Source organism: Carassius auratus, chromosome 36 (assembly GCF_003368295.1).
Source record: "Carassius auratus strain Wakin chromosome 36, ASM336829v1, whole genome shotgun sequence".
In the NCBI taxonomy this organism is placed as follows: domain Eukaryota; kingdom Metazoa; phylum Chordata; class Actinopteri; order Cypriniformes; family Cyprinidae; genus Carassius; species Carassius auratus.
Window position 1 is genome coordinate 12,957,118 of NC_039278.1, and position 15,744 is coordinate 12,972,861.

At 33.4% G+C, this 15,744-nt stretch overlaps 1 protein-coding gene across 6 annotated transcripts in view; it reads right to left on the minus strand.

Moving 5' to 3' along the window:
* Nucleotides 1-220: 220 nt before the first annotated feature.
* The window catches only part of LOC113055304 (sodium/calcium exchanger 1-like), a 37,399-nt gene continuing 21,875 nt past the window's right edge, over nucleotides 221-15,744 (minus strand). For 3 of the 6 annotated variants that reach the window (XM_026221501.1, XM_026221502.1, XM_026221497.1), the window contains exons 3-11: nucleotides 12,030-12,136; nucleotides 10,517-10,537; nucleotides 10,095-10,112; nucleotides 9,957-9,971; nucleotides 7,759-7,827; nucleotides 7,230-7,357; nucleotides 6,550-6,649; nucleotides 3,297-3,569; nucleotides 221-2,050 (exon numbers count right to left, since the gene is read on the minus strand). In XM_026221501.1, coding sequence (XP_026077286.1) covers nucleotides 1,674-2,050; nucleotides 3,297-3,569; nucleotides 6,550-6,649; nucleotides 7,230-7,357; nucleotides 7,759-7,827; nucleotides 9,957-9,971; nucleotides 10,095-10,112; nucleotides 10,517-10,537; nucleotides 12,030-12,136 — 1,108 coding nt within the window. In that variant the 3' untranslated portion in view covers nucleotides 221-1,673. Of the gene's footprint in view, nucleotides 2,051-3,296; nucleotides 3,570-6,549; nucleotides 6,650-7,229; nucleotides 7,358-7,758; nucleotides 7,828-9,956; nucleotides 9,972-10,094; nucleotides 10,113-10,516; nucleotides 10,538-11,487; nucleotides 11,592-12,029; nucleotides 12,137-15,744 lie in introns of all 6 variants that reach the window. The other 3 variants (XM_026221499.1, XM_026221498.1, XM_026221500.1) reach the window with 3 other exon arrangements.

Below are 15,744 nucleotides of genomic sequence, written 5' to 3' on the forward strand. Positions count from 1 at the left end.
AAAAGCATTTACCATTACTCTGACACAAGAGGGCGCCACATTATCATAAATAAACACACAAATCCTGAAAATGTTCAATTTCTTTCAAATGAGGTGCTGAACGTTTTTGTTTGTGGTGTTTTGAATAGCAGGCTCCACAGCAAGAATATACTTCTGTTAAGTGTGCCACACACACACACACACACACACACACAAGGACAAAAGACAAAACTCAATTGCTGAAACAACAAACAATGCTCTAAATAAAAAGATTGTATTATCGTACAGATAACATTAATTAAAATGAAACTTACAGGTACTGAGCACTCGCACACGCGAGGGAAAACTACTTCAATGTATCTGTAAAACGTACTTTAAATGAGCCTTGGGGCCCGAGTCACTCGTGCTGGAGTAGATAAACAGTGCCATGTGCACAATGATGCACTATGTCCTGACCAAACATTAGTGAAAAATAAAGGAAAAACACGTTAACCAGTGTGCTCGTGTCCACAAATGGGTAAAAATAGTAAAATATCCTGAATTTTCTTTTCAGGAAGACTGAACATTATATACAATAAGATCAGTTTCCCAGTGTCACAGTTGATTTTCTATCATACATGTGTGTTGATCTTTGTCTAATGTTCAAAAATAGGATTTTCTTCATTAAGGGAAGAAGTCAAAAAAACAAAACAAAAAAAAAACACACGTAGAGATAACATGCATTCCTCATAAAGCAGTATTAAAAAGAAGAAAAACAATAGATTCTTAACTTGCTTTTGTACAATGTCAAAACATTTTCTTATACATCTTTTGTCTAAATGCTGAGGCAGACATAGGATTTGATTGTATGTTTAGAAATGTATGCATTAGAAATGTATGGAAAGGTCAGAGTCCATGATACAATCTTAACGTACAAGCTCGGACAAACACACAAAACACATTGCAATACGTTTAATAATAATACTTCTGACTGTCCTCAGTGAGTGTCTCGTATAGGACGTCTGTGGAGCGTCGCATGTAACCAAGCTGGAATGTGGAGCAGCATTCTTCCTTCAAGCTTAGGATTGTTTTAAGGTTACTCGAAAACACTGAACTGTGTACATCTCAAATAAAAGCTTAAAATGCTCACAAAACCACACTTTTATGGCCTAAAATCATAGACACCATTTGTAGTTCAAAACACCCGTTTGCAGGTAAAAAAAAAAAAAAACACAATACTTTCATCTTTAACCCCAGATTTTGAGTTCACTTTTGCTACGATTTCTGCTTGTTGAACATTCTTCTCCTGCGAAATGTTTCAAGTAAATGAATGAGATTTAAAATGACAACGATTTTTAAAGTATTACGTGACCAGAGGAACAGAATCTATCTCAAAGGTCATTTGTTTTTGTACCATTTAGCCAAAAAATTACATTTGAATGATATACGTCTTTTTAACCGAATTTTATCTGCTGTTTTGTCATATTACAGATTTCAGGTTTCATAACATTATACATGAAAATTTCCCTTTACAGCTTTACTAAAAAGTTTTAAAAAGTTTTACCTCAACAGCAGAGAAGGTGCATTCACGCACATAAAACAGTGAGCAACACAAAAATAATGACACCTGGCATCGTCTACGGCTGCCTTTGAACCCTTTCCTCCTGTCAGTCCTATATAAACGAGGATTTTAACGACAGCATCCTGTGCCTGAGTTAGAAACCCTTGATGATGCAATAGGCCTCCATGGAGGAGAGCATGATGTACATCAGCCAGAGACTGAAAAACAATGTTGTGGTTAGGATTTTGGGAGTCTGCGGGCCACCCAGTTCCCCTCCGATCTCGGGCCGGCGGCGGTACATGAGGACGGCAATACAGATGAAGGCAAAGATGGTGAAAAGGGTGACAGAGAATGCCAGCGTGCCGGGGTCCACTCTGAAATACTGGCCATGTGCCTGGTGAAATATGGCAGCAATGGACCAGGCCAATCCAATGCCCAGAAAGACATTCACAGCGTTGCTGCCCGTCACATTGCCGATGGAGGCATCAGCGTACTGATCCTGGATGGCTGCCACCTTACTAGCGAATGTGTCTGAAACGAAAGAACAAAATATTGTATAGGCTGCAAAAAATAGGCATCAATAAATGGATGATTCTTGTGTGAATCATTGTATGAAAACTGTAAAAAAAAACATGTCCAGCTTGTATTTTGCCCAAAATGACAAATAACATAATAAGAAGTTTTAGGACCATTAAAGATTTGCATTGTTGAGCATTTGCTTTTTAGAGACACATTTTCTTTTTAAATTTCCAGTATTGTAAAAAAGTTGAATGAAATGAATAAGAAAATTATATATATTTTACATTATTATATATTATATTTTATATATTTTAATAAGATTATTCAATTTATTTTAATTATTATTTTTAAGATTATATATATATTTATATTTATGCTGTTTTAAATATTCAAATTATATCCATTAAAAGTTTGGGGTTGGTATTTTTAAATGTTTTTAAAAGAAACCTCACCAATACTGCATTTATTTGGGAAGAAAAAGCAGTAGAAAATATTCTTGTTGTAAGAAAAATTCAATAAAAAAAGGTTGCTATTTTAATATAATATAAAATATAATTTAATTCTACAATAGCAAAGCTGAATTTTCAGCCAACATTACTAGTCTTCCTCAGCATCACATGATCCTTCAGAAATAATTTTAGTATGCAGCTTTGCTGCTCAAGAAACATTCATTCTTATCAATGTTTAAAATATTTTTAAGGATTTTTGATGAATAAACAAAGTGTAAAAGAACAACATTTATTTTTATTTTTTTTGCAACATTATAAATGTCTTTACTCTCAATTGTATCCTTTTAATGCATCCTTGTTGAATAAAAATATGAATTTGTTTTTTTAACAATTTACTGACCTCAAACTAGTAGTGTCTGTGTGTGTGTGTACTGTGTATATATATATATATATATATATATATATATATATATATATATATATATATATATATATATATATATATATATATATATATATATATATATTTACTTCATAGTTGTGCAATATTTTTGTTGTAACATATATGTAAATATTTTGATGTTTTACTGTAAACATCATTACTAAAAATAATATAAAAGAATAAAAAAAAAATTGCATTTGTAAGAACCATTAAACTAATGAGAATTTGGGGAGAAAATCTGCTTAACTTTCATGAAATGTAATGTCATAATTCACAAGATCAAAAAAAATATATATATTGAATTAAAATATATTTTATTTTAATTTGATTTGATGGTGAAATGTGACTTAAACATGTTTTGAAGTACCTGGAACCGAGGTTCCCAGCGCCACAAACACAACTGCAGTTACAGAGTCTTTCAGGCCAATAGTGCATCCAAAATGGGATGCCAGGTCTCCAATGAATGCAGTGAGGATGCCAATCACGACGATGGACACGATGAAACACGCCCAGCCGTTCCAGTAATCAGTGGGTGGCACAAACGCAAACAGAACCTTCCAGAACACAGTCAGGAAGTGCATGAAGTAGTCAAAGCAAGATGGCATTTTTTCTTCCCCACACTCATTGTCATCATCGTCCCCTTAGGAGGAGGAAAAAAAGAGAGGAGATTTGAATTATGGATTGGTTTGTTTGTTTTCTGTGAAGAGACAGACCGTCCTCTTACTCCAGGGAACATCAGTATTCATATCACTGTTACACAGAATCACTGACACCATTCAATCTTATAAATCACAGGAGGCATAACCAGAATATCATGAACCTCAGGGGACTGGAAGTCCAGTACCATTTGTGACCCTGGACCACAAAACCTTAAGTCTTAAGTCACTGGGGTACATTTTTAGCAATAGCCAAAAAAAAAAAAAACAAACAAAAAAAAAAACCCTGTATGGGTTAAAATGATTGATTTTTTTTTTATGCCAAAAATCATTAGGATATTAAGTGGAGATCATGTTCCATGAAGATATTTTGTAAATTTCCTACTGTAGATGTATAAAAACTTAATTTTTGATTAGTAATATGCATTGCTAAGGACATCATTTGGACAACTTTAAAGGGGATTTTCTCAGTATTTAGACTTTTTTTCACCCTCAGATTCCAGATTTTCAAATAGTTGTATCTCGGCCAAATATTGTCTGATTCTAACAAACCATACATCAATGGAAAGCTTATTTTATTATTTTATTCAGCTTTCAGATAATGTATAAATCTCAATTTCGAAAAATGTAAACGAAACAAGTTGGTCCAGGGTCTTGTTTTTCACCAAGTATCACACATCTTAAAACATATCGATACAAGTCATAAATTAAAAGATTTATTTAAAGAACAATATATATATATATATATATATATATATATATATATATATATATATATATATATATATATATATATATATATATATATATATATATATAATATATAATATAATATATTGTGCAGCCCAGCTCATACCAGGTAACTATTTGAACAATAAAGGGAGGAACAGTAAGAGGCGGTGCTATATTGTGAATTGTAAAGGGCATTATGAGATGCATTAATAGATTACTAAACTAAACTATTGCTAAATGCTTTGTCAACATTTATACTGGTCCTGGTACAAAAACCATTATACATTATTTTAATTGTTTTAGAAAATAACAATAATAATTTTTAAATGAATTTAAAATTAATACCATATTTACATTAATTTTTCATTCTCATAACAATGTAAACAACCTTTTGCATCATTCATATTTCTATAAAAATACATTATGTATTTTATAAAAAATATAATTGTTACTGTTATGTAAGACAAAGACAATTAATTACTATTTTAAAAATTATTAATAATTAATTTAATATTTTGGATTATAATTTAGTGTTTATTTAACACTTAATATTCATTTAATATTTAACAAAATGTAGTAATAATGAATTGTAATGAATTGATATGTATAATTCTATATTTATATTTATTTTGCATTTATTTACATCTATGTTTCTATATTTACTAAAATATGTAAACAAAACTTTTTTATTATTTATTTTACCACTTTTTAAATATTCACAAGTTTTGGATATAATATTATACAAAGTTTTTTGTTTATAACATTTACAATTACAGGTTTTTCACATCATTTTTGTTAAGTTTAAAAAAAAAGATCAAAAATTATTTTACATAATACAGTGTCATCATAAAAAAGGATGTTCATTTTGTACAAATGCAGCACTGCAGATTAAGGTAGCGCACTGTAATGTCTAATTATGAGAAATATTCCCCAAGAGTTTAGAATATAATCTCCCTCCCACTCTCTCCTCTCGGCTCAGGCTGCCCTTACAAGCTCTGTCAACTTCAGTCAGGCCTGTCCGAATGAGTGCTAGTGCATGTGTGGCAAAAGATATAGAGTCACCCAGCTTTGAGTCCACACAATCCTTATTAATCTGCTGCGCTACATGACAAAAGACACTTCAAAACTGTGTGGACTGAGGGTGAAATCAAATGGCATTGACATTTTAGAGATGAGAATGGCTCTGGTCTGTGCTGGTTATGCTCACAGTAAGCTTGACTGATAGCAGAAGAATTCTGGGTGAAAAAAATCCCAAAAGAAACACATTTAATGTTTTTTCTTTGTCCCCTTGTTTAAGACATGAGTTACATAGACTTAATAAAATTGTGAAAATATAAAAAACATAATAATACATTTTTAAAGAAAAGAGTACAAAAATGTAAAAATATAATTATAGATTTCAAATATTATTTATTTATTGGTTTGTTTGTTTTGCTGGAGCTTATGTGAAGTATCTATCAATTCCATAAAATATTATTGTCCCTGACACTTTTTGTAGCTTTGTAGGAGCTAAAAGTAATACATTCTAAAACAAACTGGATCCAAATTGTAGATGTGACCATTTTTTTTACAATGCACATAGAAGCTATGCATAACTTAAACATTAGCATCCCATTTTACTTTCATAATGTGATATATTTCCAAATAAAACAAGATGCAAAAAGGAAAAAAAGTAAGACAGGATTGTATTCACTGGGAATATATATAACAGAGAAAGGAGGGAATAATAAATACAGAGAAAATAATAAATATTCAAGATTATGAAGACAATCAGAATCAAGACGCCATGAATGCAACACTATTTGTTTCCTACTCAACACTGATATAAACTGGTTCTTACCCAACTTCATACTGAGGGCTGTTTGCTCTTGAGGGGAAAAAAAAGCTAATTATGATTATCTTCTTCTCTCCGGCACTGCTATGATTGACACTCAGTAGAGCCAATTTTGTTAGTTGATGAAATATTGAAATGCACTTCAGTCTGGATAGAGGCAGGCATTCAACTCCAACACATTTTAAATTGCAATGCTGGTCTAATCAAAGATATGTGGCCAAATTAGCGCAGTGATTGAGCAGCAATTAGAACGAGTCTTTCAGAGATAAAACAGCAAAACTCCCTTCTTTTTTTGCATTCCAACTGTCGAATCTGTCATGTCAAGACTGTGCAGTGATTGTGTTTATAGTAAGTAGAGACTTAATGGAGAATCTGATAGCATTTTTTCAGTGACTCACCTGAGCTGACAGTAATGGCTTCTACAAACTGGTCTCTCCAACTGTTAGTACCAACCAAAAGGGCCAAGTTGGTTTTCTTTATGAGTTTGTCGACTGTGCTCTGGAATGGGATTAAAATCAATACAACTATTTTAACAATGCTTCTAATGGTAAAATTTTACAAAGTCTCATTTAGCCAGCGAGAAACCTGCCAGCCTGAACAAAAAAAAACCAAAACGTCATAATTCTGTGCAATTCAATCAAATCTTCAGGATACGAGGAAATCATTTCGCTTGAGGCCAAGCAAATTAATGTGACAGACATGATGAAAACTAATAAACCCTCTGACGCACAGAGGCAGTGCAGGAGAGACGCGCTGAATTAGAGATGGAAAACGGACACTGTTAACATGTATAAAGTGACAGGCAGTCTGAAAGGTTGCGGTTATAACTCTGCCCATGTCTGCTGTATCTGAAGAGCAATTACAGGTTGAATCATCTCCAACTGTCTACTTGTTCAGGAAAGGATACCATCGCTCATGTCCAGATTCTCTGTCATCCCACATTCACCTTTAAGGGCTTCTAAGCCCTCATTAATGCTTAAAATGTCATCACTCAACCTTAAAGTAAATGCGTGTGTGAACATAGATGGGTGTCTGAATGTATTTTTCATGACAGATTCCTCATGAACAGAAAACGTACCTTAAACTCATAGGACTCCTCAACGATTACTTCAAGTTTGACATGTTCACCCAGTGTCGGGCGACCCATCTCAGCAATACGTCTCTCATCCTTCTCTTTCTTTGTCAGGTTCTCCTCTTCCCCGTCCTCTGAGAGAGACAGACAAAGCAAGAGAGGTACATCAAATTTGATGGAAAAAGACAAAACAAAATTATGGGAAATGCATTAGGATTTTCTAATTGTTGGGAAACTGTTACTTTAAGACACCACTATTAAAGTCTATCAGCATATTGCATTGATTGAAAACACTTTTCATATGATTAAATGCATGCATTTAGCATTCAATGGCTCTTGGATGCTAGACTAATGAGGAAATGACAGCTGATGATCTCTGGTGTCGTCTATTATGACGGTTTACGTTCTCACAATTGTTTTATGGTAAATGATGTTTGGCTCAATCATGCATACATGATAAGAGATCACACATAGTGACAAAAGAGAGACTGATTTAATGAAATGAAAGAGAAAAAGATGAACAGGAGAGGGATACCTGTGATGCTGATAATGGTGGAGGGGATCGGTTTGTCTCTACCCTGCACTTTCCGGTACACATCCCTGCCTGATGAGCCCAAACACATTCACTGAACAGAGTTAGCACAGATGCTAACAGATCTATTGAGCTTTATTTATGATGGTGCACAACTGAAGATGATGGCAATTTCAATTATCACTTGAGAGAACAGAGCAAATATGTATTGCCTCTTTGATATATAGATATAACAGTGCATATATTAAGCATATACAAAAAACATAAACAGAAATAACAGCAATAGGACCTCAGTGTAAAGTAGGTTTATGCATTCAATTACACAGTATGGTTAAATATATTATTATTTATAGTGTGAAAAATAATTAATTGAGAATAAATTAAATATTTGTATTTTAAAAAAAGTAGTCAAAAGTTCATAAAAATGTGACACAGGTCAAAAAGGCTACAATTAAGATAATGAACGCTCTGATTATAAAATAATTATCAGCAAACTGCAGTTTAAAATGGTTTTAAATGATACCAAACAATGTCAATGTTCAATTCCTATGATTGACATATGTTAGAATGATTCTTCTCTCAGTGATGAAACTTTCCTGCAACAGGCACTCATTGGACACAGGATTCAAAGTGTAAATGTTCTTTGAGAATCAGTGTGCGTGCTGCCACGGTTGAGCGGGATTGACAAGACAGTTACGAAAGCACTGACACACTAGCTTAAGGCAGACTAGCTATGCATTCTCATTAGGAACCAGCCCCTTTGCCTTTGGGAATAATGCCAATGACAGTGTGATGAATAGGTGACAGTGGGTTGTGTTGTTGCCCATCACACAATGTCTTTGTAAAACTTTGTGGCGTTCAGCAAATGTGGCATTTCGAAACAATCACCATGCTCTAGCAAGTTCAGGGCACTGCGACGGAAATAAATCTTAAATTTGGAAACTTGTGCTGTGTACACAACTTGAAAATGAGACTGTAAACCTTTTCAAATGAGTACACAGGCAAGTTAGTTTCAGAAATTAAATTTAACATGTTTAGTATTCATTAGAGACATGGACTGTGTCTGGAAAATTTTTATAATTTTAAAGAAGTTTTTTTGTTTTTAGTTTGGTGATTGGTTGGACAGGCCAAGCACTGCACAGACAAACACTGACAAACAGCCAGTCAATAGATTACAATATGTCACTTCTCAGACATTCAATGAACGACAAACACTGATTCATCATGTTCAATCAGCGTAAACGAGCTCCAACAGACACTAGCAGGGGGAACACGGTGATCAGACAAAACCGGACAAAGTGTCTGAATAAAAGTGTAAGAATAAAAATAGTGTCTGATGGAGTGGTTATAAAAATAAAAAATAAAAAAATCTTTGTTAATGAGTAATTACGTATAATTTCAAATGATTTATTAATTATAAAAAATATAACACTTAAAATAAATGCAATTATAATCAATGTCAATTTCGATTCAATATCATTTTCAGAAAGCCAAAAACTATAAATTATTTTATAAATGATTTATTAAACAAAATAATTGTAATTATTTGTTTGATAAATATTTATAATTTATAGTAAAGTTATATATAAATTTACAATATACATTTTCTACCCACTTTACACACTCAAAAACAAGCACTGTAATCTTTTTTTTTTTTTTCTTTTTTTTTTGCCAGTTTATATATCGTCCCCTTGGAATTATAAGCTTCTATCTGCGTTCTGAGTAGTTTTGAGATATTAAGCTTTAAAGTTTTTGTGTTCCATAGACTTCTGTACATAGAACCTTTTTGTTTTTTCAATAAAAAATCCCAAAATGTACACAACTTAAAATAAAACATCACATAATGTAAATAATTTGTCACAGAATAAGAATTTGTGAATAACTCAATTTTGACAAAAATGTCAGATAGAACCTTATAATTCCAAGGGGACGATATCAGTATCTTTTTTTCAGACACAGCCATGACAAGCAAACCCATGTGAACTGTTTTTATGTGAAGGTTATAAAGCAATTTTGACACTTAGTATCTATCTCTGGTCATACTTGAGCAAATGAGCCTATCAGGCAAAGACACTAAGCCACTAGTTTACATAGTGTGACAAACAAAGGCTCCAGTTCACCATCAGGCAAACCAGTTACTAAACACACCCAGTGTTATATTTAGGTTTCAGCTCGGTGAAAGGTAAAATATTATCTCTTACCATAAAGCTTCATATCTATCAAAGAAAAAAAATGACAATCAAAAAGACTGAAGGAATTCATTTTCTTGGTTAAGTGTAGCAAGTTAGCTGTAGCTGGTGATGAGTTGGCTAAGCAGTTGAAGTGATATATTACTATACCTGTCTTCACGAATCCACCTAAAATCATAAAAAAACAGCAAAAATTAACTCACTCTTTGTTCCTTTCATGTTATAGAAGACTGGTTTTAGTAATGACAGAAAATGATGCTGGTATTAGCCTAAATTAATGTGGAAATATAGCATAATTTGATTATTGGCTATGACCAGCACCAAGACAACATAACTGGCATGGAAGTCAATTAGCAACCAGCATGGAAAATGGTCTGCTATTTGGAGCATAAATAGTGAAAAATTTACCAGAATGATGGATATTAGAAAATCTTATCAGCGTCAGCAGACAAATTTTGAACAAAGAGCTTATACATAATAACAAATAAACATCTGCATCATCATGTGATGAGATGAACATTTTTAAAGTGATTCACAGAAATAAAGAGCAGGGGGGAAATGAGACAGCTTACCACATTCATGCAGCAACATAGCTGATGTAGACAAATGAAAGACAGACAGGACAAAAAGAGACAAGAAAAAATGGAGATAAAGAAAAAGCAAAATGATTATGAATGAGAAAACAGAGTAACACAGACAGAATTGGTGTGCGATAAGATTGCGTTTCTAAAATTATGAATACAAACTGCTTTATACTCCATTATGATCTATACATTGAAAAGTAGTGATTTTTAAAATGTTTTTAGTAAAGAAGTCTTTATGTTCAACAGGGGTGGAGTTTTAATCGAATAACACATAATTCTGTAAAAACTGTAATATTATGAAATATATATATTATTATCAATGTTGTAAAATGTTGTACTGGTTATTTTTGTGGAAATTCAGAAATTTAGAGTCTATTATAAATAGACATATCAAAAGAACGGCCTTTATTTGAAATGGAGATCTTGTGCAAGCCTTAACTGCCACTTTTGATACATTTAATTTAGATTTTGATTTAAAAGAAAATCTGAAATGTGAAAAATGAGTATGAAGTCGACAAAAATTGAACATCATATTGCTGAATCAATCTTTTTCTGTCAGAACAGAAAAAAAAAAAAAAAGAAATCTCACAGGCTCTGGAATATGCCAAGAAACCCATGTATCTGCTGCTCATTATGGTTCAGTTGTCCTTATCTCATCCTGGCCTGAAGGAATGGTCCCTGCAGTTTTAGTCCTGGCTGGAATTCTCACATTAAAGGGGCCTTTTCAAATTATGCCTATTCTCTGAGAGAGCTCTTAACCTTTGGCCAGGAGGTAACATTGCGGATAAATCCACTGAAATAGAGCAGCAAGCAGGAAGAAAACTGCATTTTTTCTGTAACAGTAGAACGAAAGTGAAGGATCAGCTTTGAAGGAGGAGCGGAGGAAAGGGAAAGACAGAAGGCAGAATAAAGGGCATCTGCAGAGAAAGAAAAAGGCTTGTTTCTTTGCTATCTTTCACCTGTCCATCCCCTCCTCCTCCATTCTGGTTCCTGCAGCTCTATGAAGAAGTTTGCATGCTTGTCATACTCCTCATGGTCAAGAATTTTTACCTTTATGGTCTTCCTGTGGGGGGAACATAAAATCACATTTGAGGTATGACGTGTGCTTGTGTGTTTGATTGTAGGACCATCAGATGCTTCTAAACAGCAAGTAAATGAGCGCATTAAATTGATAAATAATTATGATACAAGACTCTCTTTTTTCTTATTTGCGTCATTATCAATTTTGCTGTGGAGAAATTACTATGCATCCTGCTCTTCAGAAGTCAATAACAGCATAGAATCTAATCAAATTTTGGGTCACAAAAGGCCATTGAGATTTTGATTTTGTGACAAGATATTATTTTTAGCATACGTTAGGTCTAGAGATGTTGTGGGTTGATTATTAGCCAGCTAACAGTGACTCTTTGCCCTGCTGGATTTGCACATTATTAACACTTCCAGTTCAGCCCAGAAGAAGGCAGCACACCGAGGCTGTGACCAGGGGAAGGCAACGTCCCACCTTTTCTCTCACTCATTTCCACCAATTGTGGCTCTCCAATCTCCAGGAAGAAGTTCTTATTCTTTTCATACTCCTCGTCATCGATTATACTGATCTGAATAGTTTTGCTGAAAGAGAAAGAGAGAAAGAAAAAGAGCACAAGTTTGCAGACATGAGAGAGGCACAAGGAAAGGAAAAGTGTGGAAGAATAAAAGTAAAGAAGAGTAGTAGAGAAATAGCCAAAATGGAAGAAAAGCAAAATGAAAGGATATGGACATTGACAATGTCGTAAGCATCATAAAAAGTTACTGAAATGTTAACATCAAAGGAACCATACACTCTATAAAATAAAACTGTCATCATTATTTCTTTTGTTGTTGTTGAACACAACAGGAGCAGTTGTGCAGGATATCCTCAGTGTTATTTTATCTACATATATATACAGTGGGGCTCGAAAGTTTGGGCACCCCTTGCAGAATCTGTAAAAAAATAAGAGTAATTTTCAAAAAATAAGAGAGATCATACTAAATGCATGTTATATTTTATTTAGTACTGTCCTGAGTAAGATATTGTACATAAAACATATTAACATTTAGTCCACATGACAAAAAAATTGCTGAAATTATTAAAATAACCCCACTCAAAAGTTTGGGAACCCTTGGTTCTTAATACTGTGTTCTGTTACCTGATGATCCACGACTGTCTTTCTGTTTTGTGATGGTTGTTCATGAGTCCCTTGTTTGTTCTGAACAGTTAAACTGAGCAGCGTTCTTCAGAAAAATCTTTAAGGTCCTACAGATTCTTCAGTTTTCCAGCATCTTTGCATATTTGAACCCTTTCCAGCAGTGACTTTATGATTTTGAGATGCATCTTATCACACTGAGGACATTTGAGGGACTCAAACACAACTATTAAAAAAGGTTCAAACATTCACTGATGCTCCAGAAGGAAACAAGATGCATTAAGAGCTGGGGGGTGAAAACTTTTGGAATTTGAAGATCAAGGTAAATTGTACTTAATTTGTGTACCGGGAAACATACAAGTATCTTCTGTTGCTTACGAAGGGCAGAACTAAATGGAAAAAAAATATATTCCAACAAAATAAGTCAAATTTGGCCATCTTCATCGTGGTCAAATGTTTTCACTCCCCAGCTCTTAATGCATCTTGTTTCCTTCTGGAGCATCAGTGAATGTTTGAATCTTTTTTAATAGTTGTGTTTGAGTCCCTCAAATGTCCTCAGTGTGAAAAGATGCATCTCAAAATCATAAAGTCTTTTTTCATCAGTTTTTTTGAAAATTACTCATATTTTCCCAGATTCTGCAAGGGGTGCCCAAACTTTCGATCCCCACTGTGTATATATATACACACACACACACACACACACACACACACATACAGTGCATATAGAAAAAAATCCCCCCCTTTTATATCTTTCACTTTGATGTTAGAAGTTGTAAATATAACTGGATAAAACAAAAACTATATATATATATATATATATATATATATATATGTGTGTGTGTGTCTGTGTGTGTGTAAAAATATTTACAACTAAAAGTAAATTATGAATAAAATATTACATCTTTTTCATTTTGGTGTGATCTGTCCTTTTAGATATTTTTTGTTTGTTTGTTTATTTTTAAAATTGCAAATTGTGTGAGTTATTAGAGAAAACAATATAAGATTCATTCCCTGAAGGAAATGGAACATTTCTTTGACATATCGTGGTCAGTCTGGATGAACTGTTTATCTGCACATGCCACACGTTAACTGTCTATCCATTGAATGTTTTACATGTTCACACTCCTATTGTACATCATCACATAACGTGTGATAACATATTTCTGCTATATTTCACAAACAAATCAAGCAGAATGTTTTTTCTCTTTCATCCAGAAATTGGTGAAAATAAGCCAATCAGATTGCATCTGCCAGTTTCAGCCAGCTCTTGTTATTTGTCCATGCAATGCGCCATGTGTGTGTCATCTAAGGCTGAAACTGCGACAGAACAGACAGAAAGCTAAAACACTTCCCTTAAAAAAACCCTCTACTTTCATCCAGGCATGTGCTCAAAATAAACCCTTCCTCCTGTCTGTGGGCATATAAGCTCCACTTGTCACAATGTCCTGAATTTTTCTGCCACCAGCACACCTCTGCTCGACAACACCACAGATACTGAAAAAGCAAAATGAGTGATTCTGTGAAACGGAATGCTTTTTTTTAGTCTGTTAAGGTGGTTTTTTACATTTGTATGAGATTTTAAACATTCTATAAGGCACGTAATGTGTTGAACTGTTAATAAATTTCATCTTAAGCTAAATAAATACATTTGATATATGCTAACATATAATTAGGCATTCAGAATGTTGATAGTTTAACACCTTAATTAGATATTACAAGCCTGAAACTGCAAAGTGCTTCAAACATTCAGTTTTCAATTTGATACACAAAATCACAGTAAATTGAAAATTTAAGATTAAACCACTAATGAGATTAAACCATTAATCTCACTGCCAATTAGTATTTATTTTATGAGGTGGCTAATTTTTACAAAAATTACGAATTGAACAAAACATAAAAAAGTCATAAAAGAGGACACTTTAATTTGTACTTAAAGAGTTTCATTTGTGTAAGGGGGATGGTATCATTATTAACTATTATTCAGCGACTTTTCTTTTTAATAATCATTTTTATGTATGTTGTCTTCAAAATGTGCATATTTATTAGAGCAAGACAATGGATGAGGGTAAAAAGGGTAATTTCATAAAAATATGATCTAAAAGAAAAGAATTTAAGTTATAAGAAAATGTCCACATTCACACAGTAAATTCATCCACTAGTCACTGTTTACACATTTATATGTGAACACGAATAGCATTTGTTTTGTAAAATGACCCCAGTATGCTTTAAACCAACCCCTAGCTAATCTAGAATACATTCTATAATGTTTAATTTTATTAGGCACATCATTTTAATGAGTAAAGAGCAGCCAGGTTGTTTTTTTCCACTCTCGTGCCAATAAGACTGTCCATCTGTCTTTCTGTGACTGACAGCCTGTAACTAAAACAACAGACTGATAAACTGTTACAAGAACAAAAAGGACAAATAGAAACAAAAGCCTTCAGATGGAAAAGAGCACAGTGCCACTATGCGTCAATGTGTACATAGAACAGGTTTATGTAAGGGTTTACAGGGCCTGATCCCAAAGACATACTGCACTGTGTTGTATTACAGCATTTTTAATGGGAAGGCCTGTGCAAAAATGGCAGACAGTCTGTTTACATAATTTACTAAATCCTAACACTATCTCTCTGTCAGATCAGGAGATGTTCACACACAACGCTACTTACATGTAAAATACGATGTGTTTTTAAAAGTAACAGATTTTTTTTCTTCACTCTTACAGTGTGTCCTGAAATTAAAAACAGCTCAGATGATTGTATCCCCCTTTTCCCCATTCGCCCTCTGATTCTAAAGAAAGCAACATAAGCAGTCTATCAATTCATTTTATGGGCCAATCCATGGGACACCATTCATGTTTGATGATATCCAGAGGCTCTTCATCTACCACAGCAATGCTTACCAAATATGGAGAGCAATCTAATGTGAAGAGCGGTGGATACTTTTCCTTATACACAATTTATTCTTACTTCCAGCTGTCATTCTGCACACAACACTAAACAATCATTATTGACTAAATGAGCACAACATAAAAATGTTGATATATATATATTT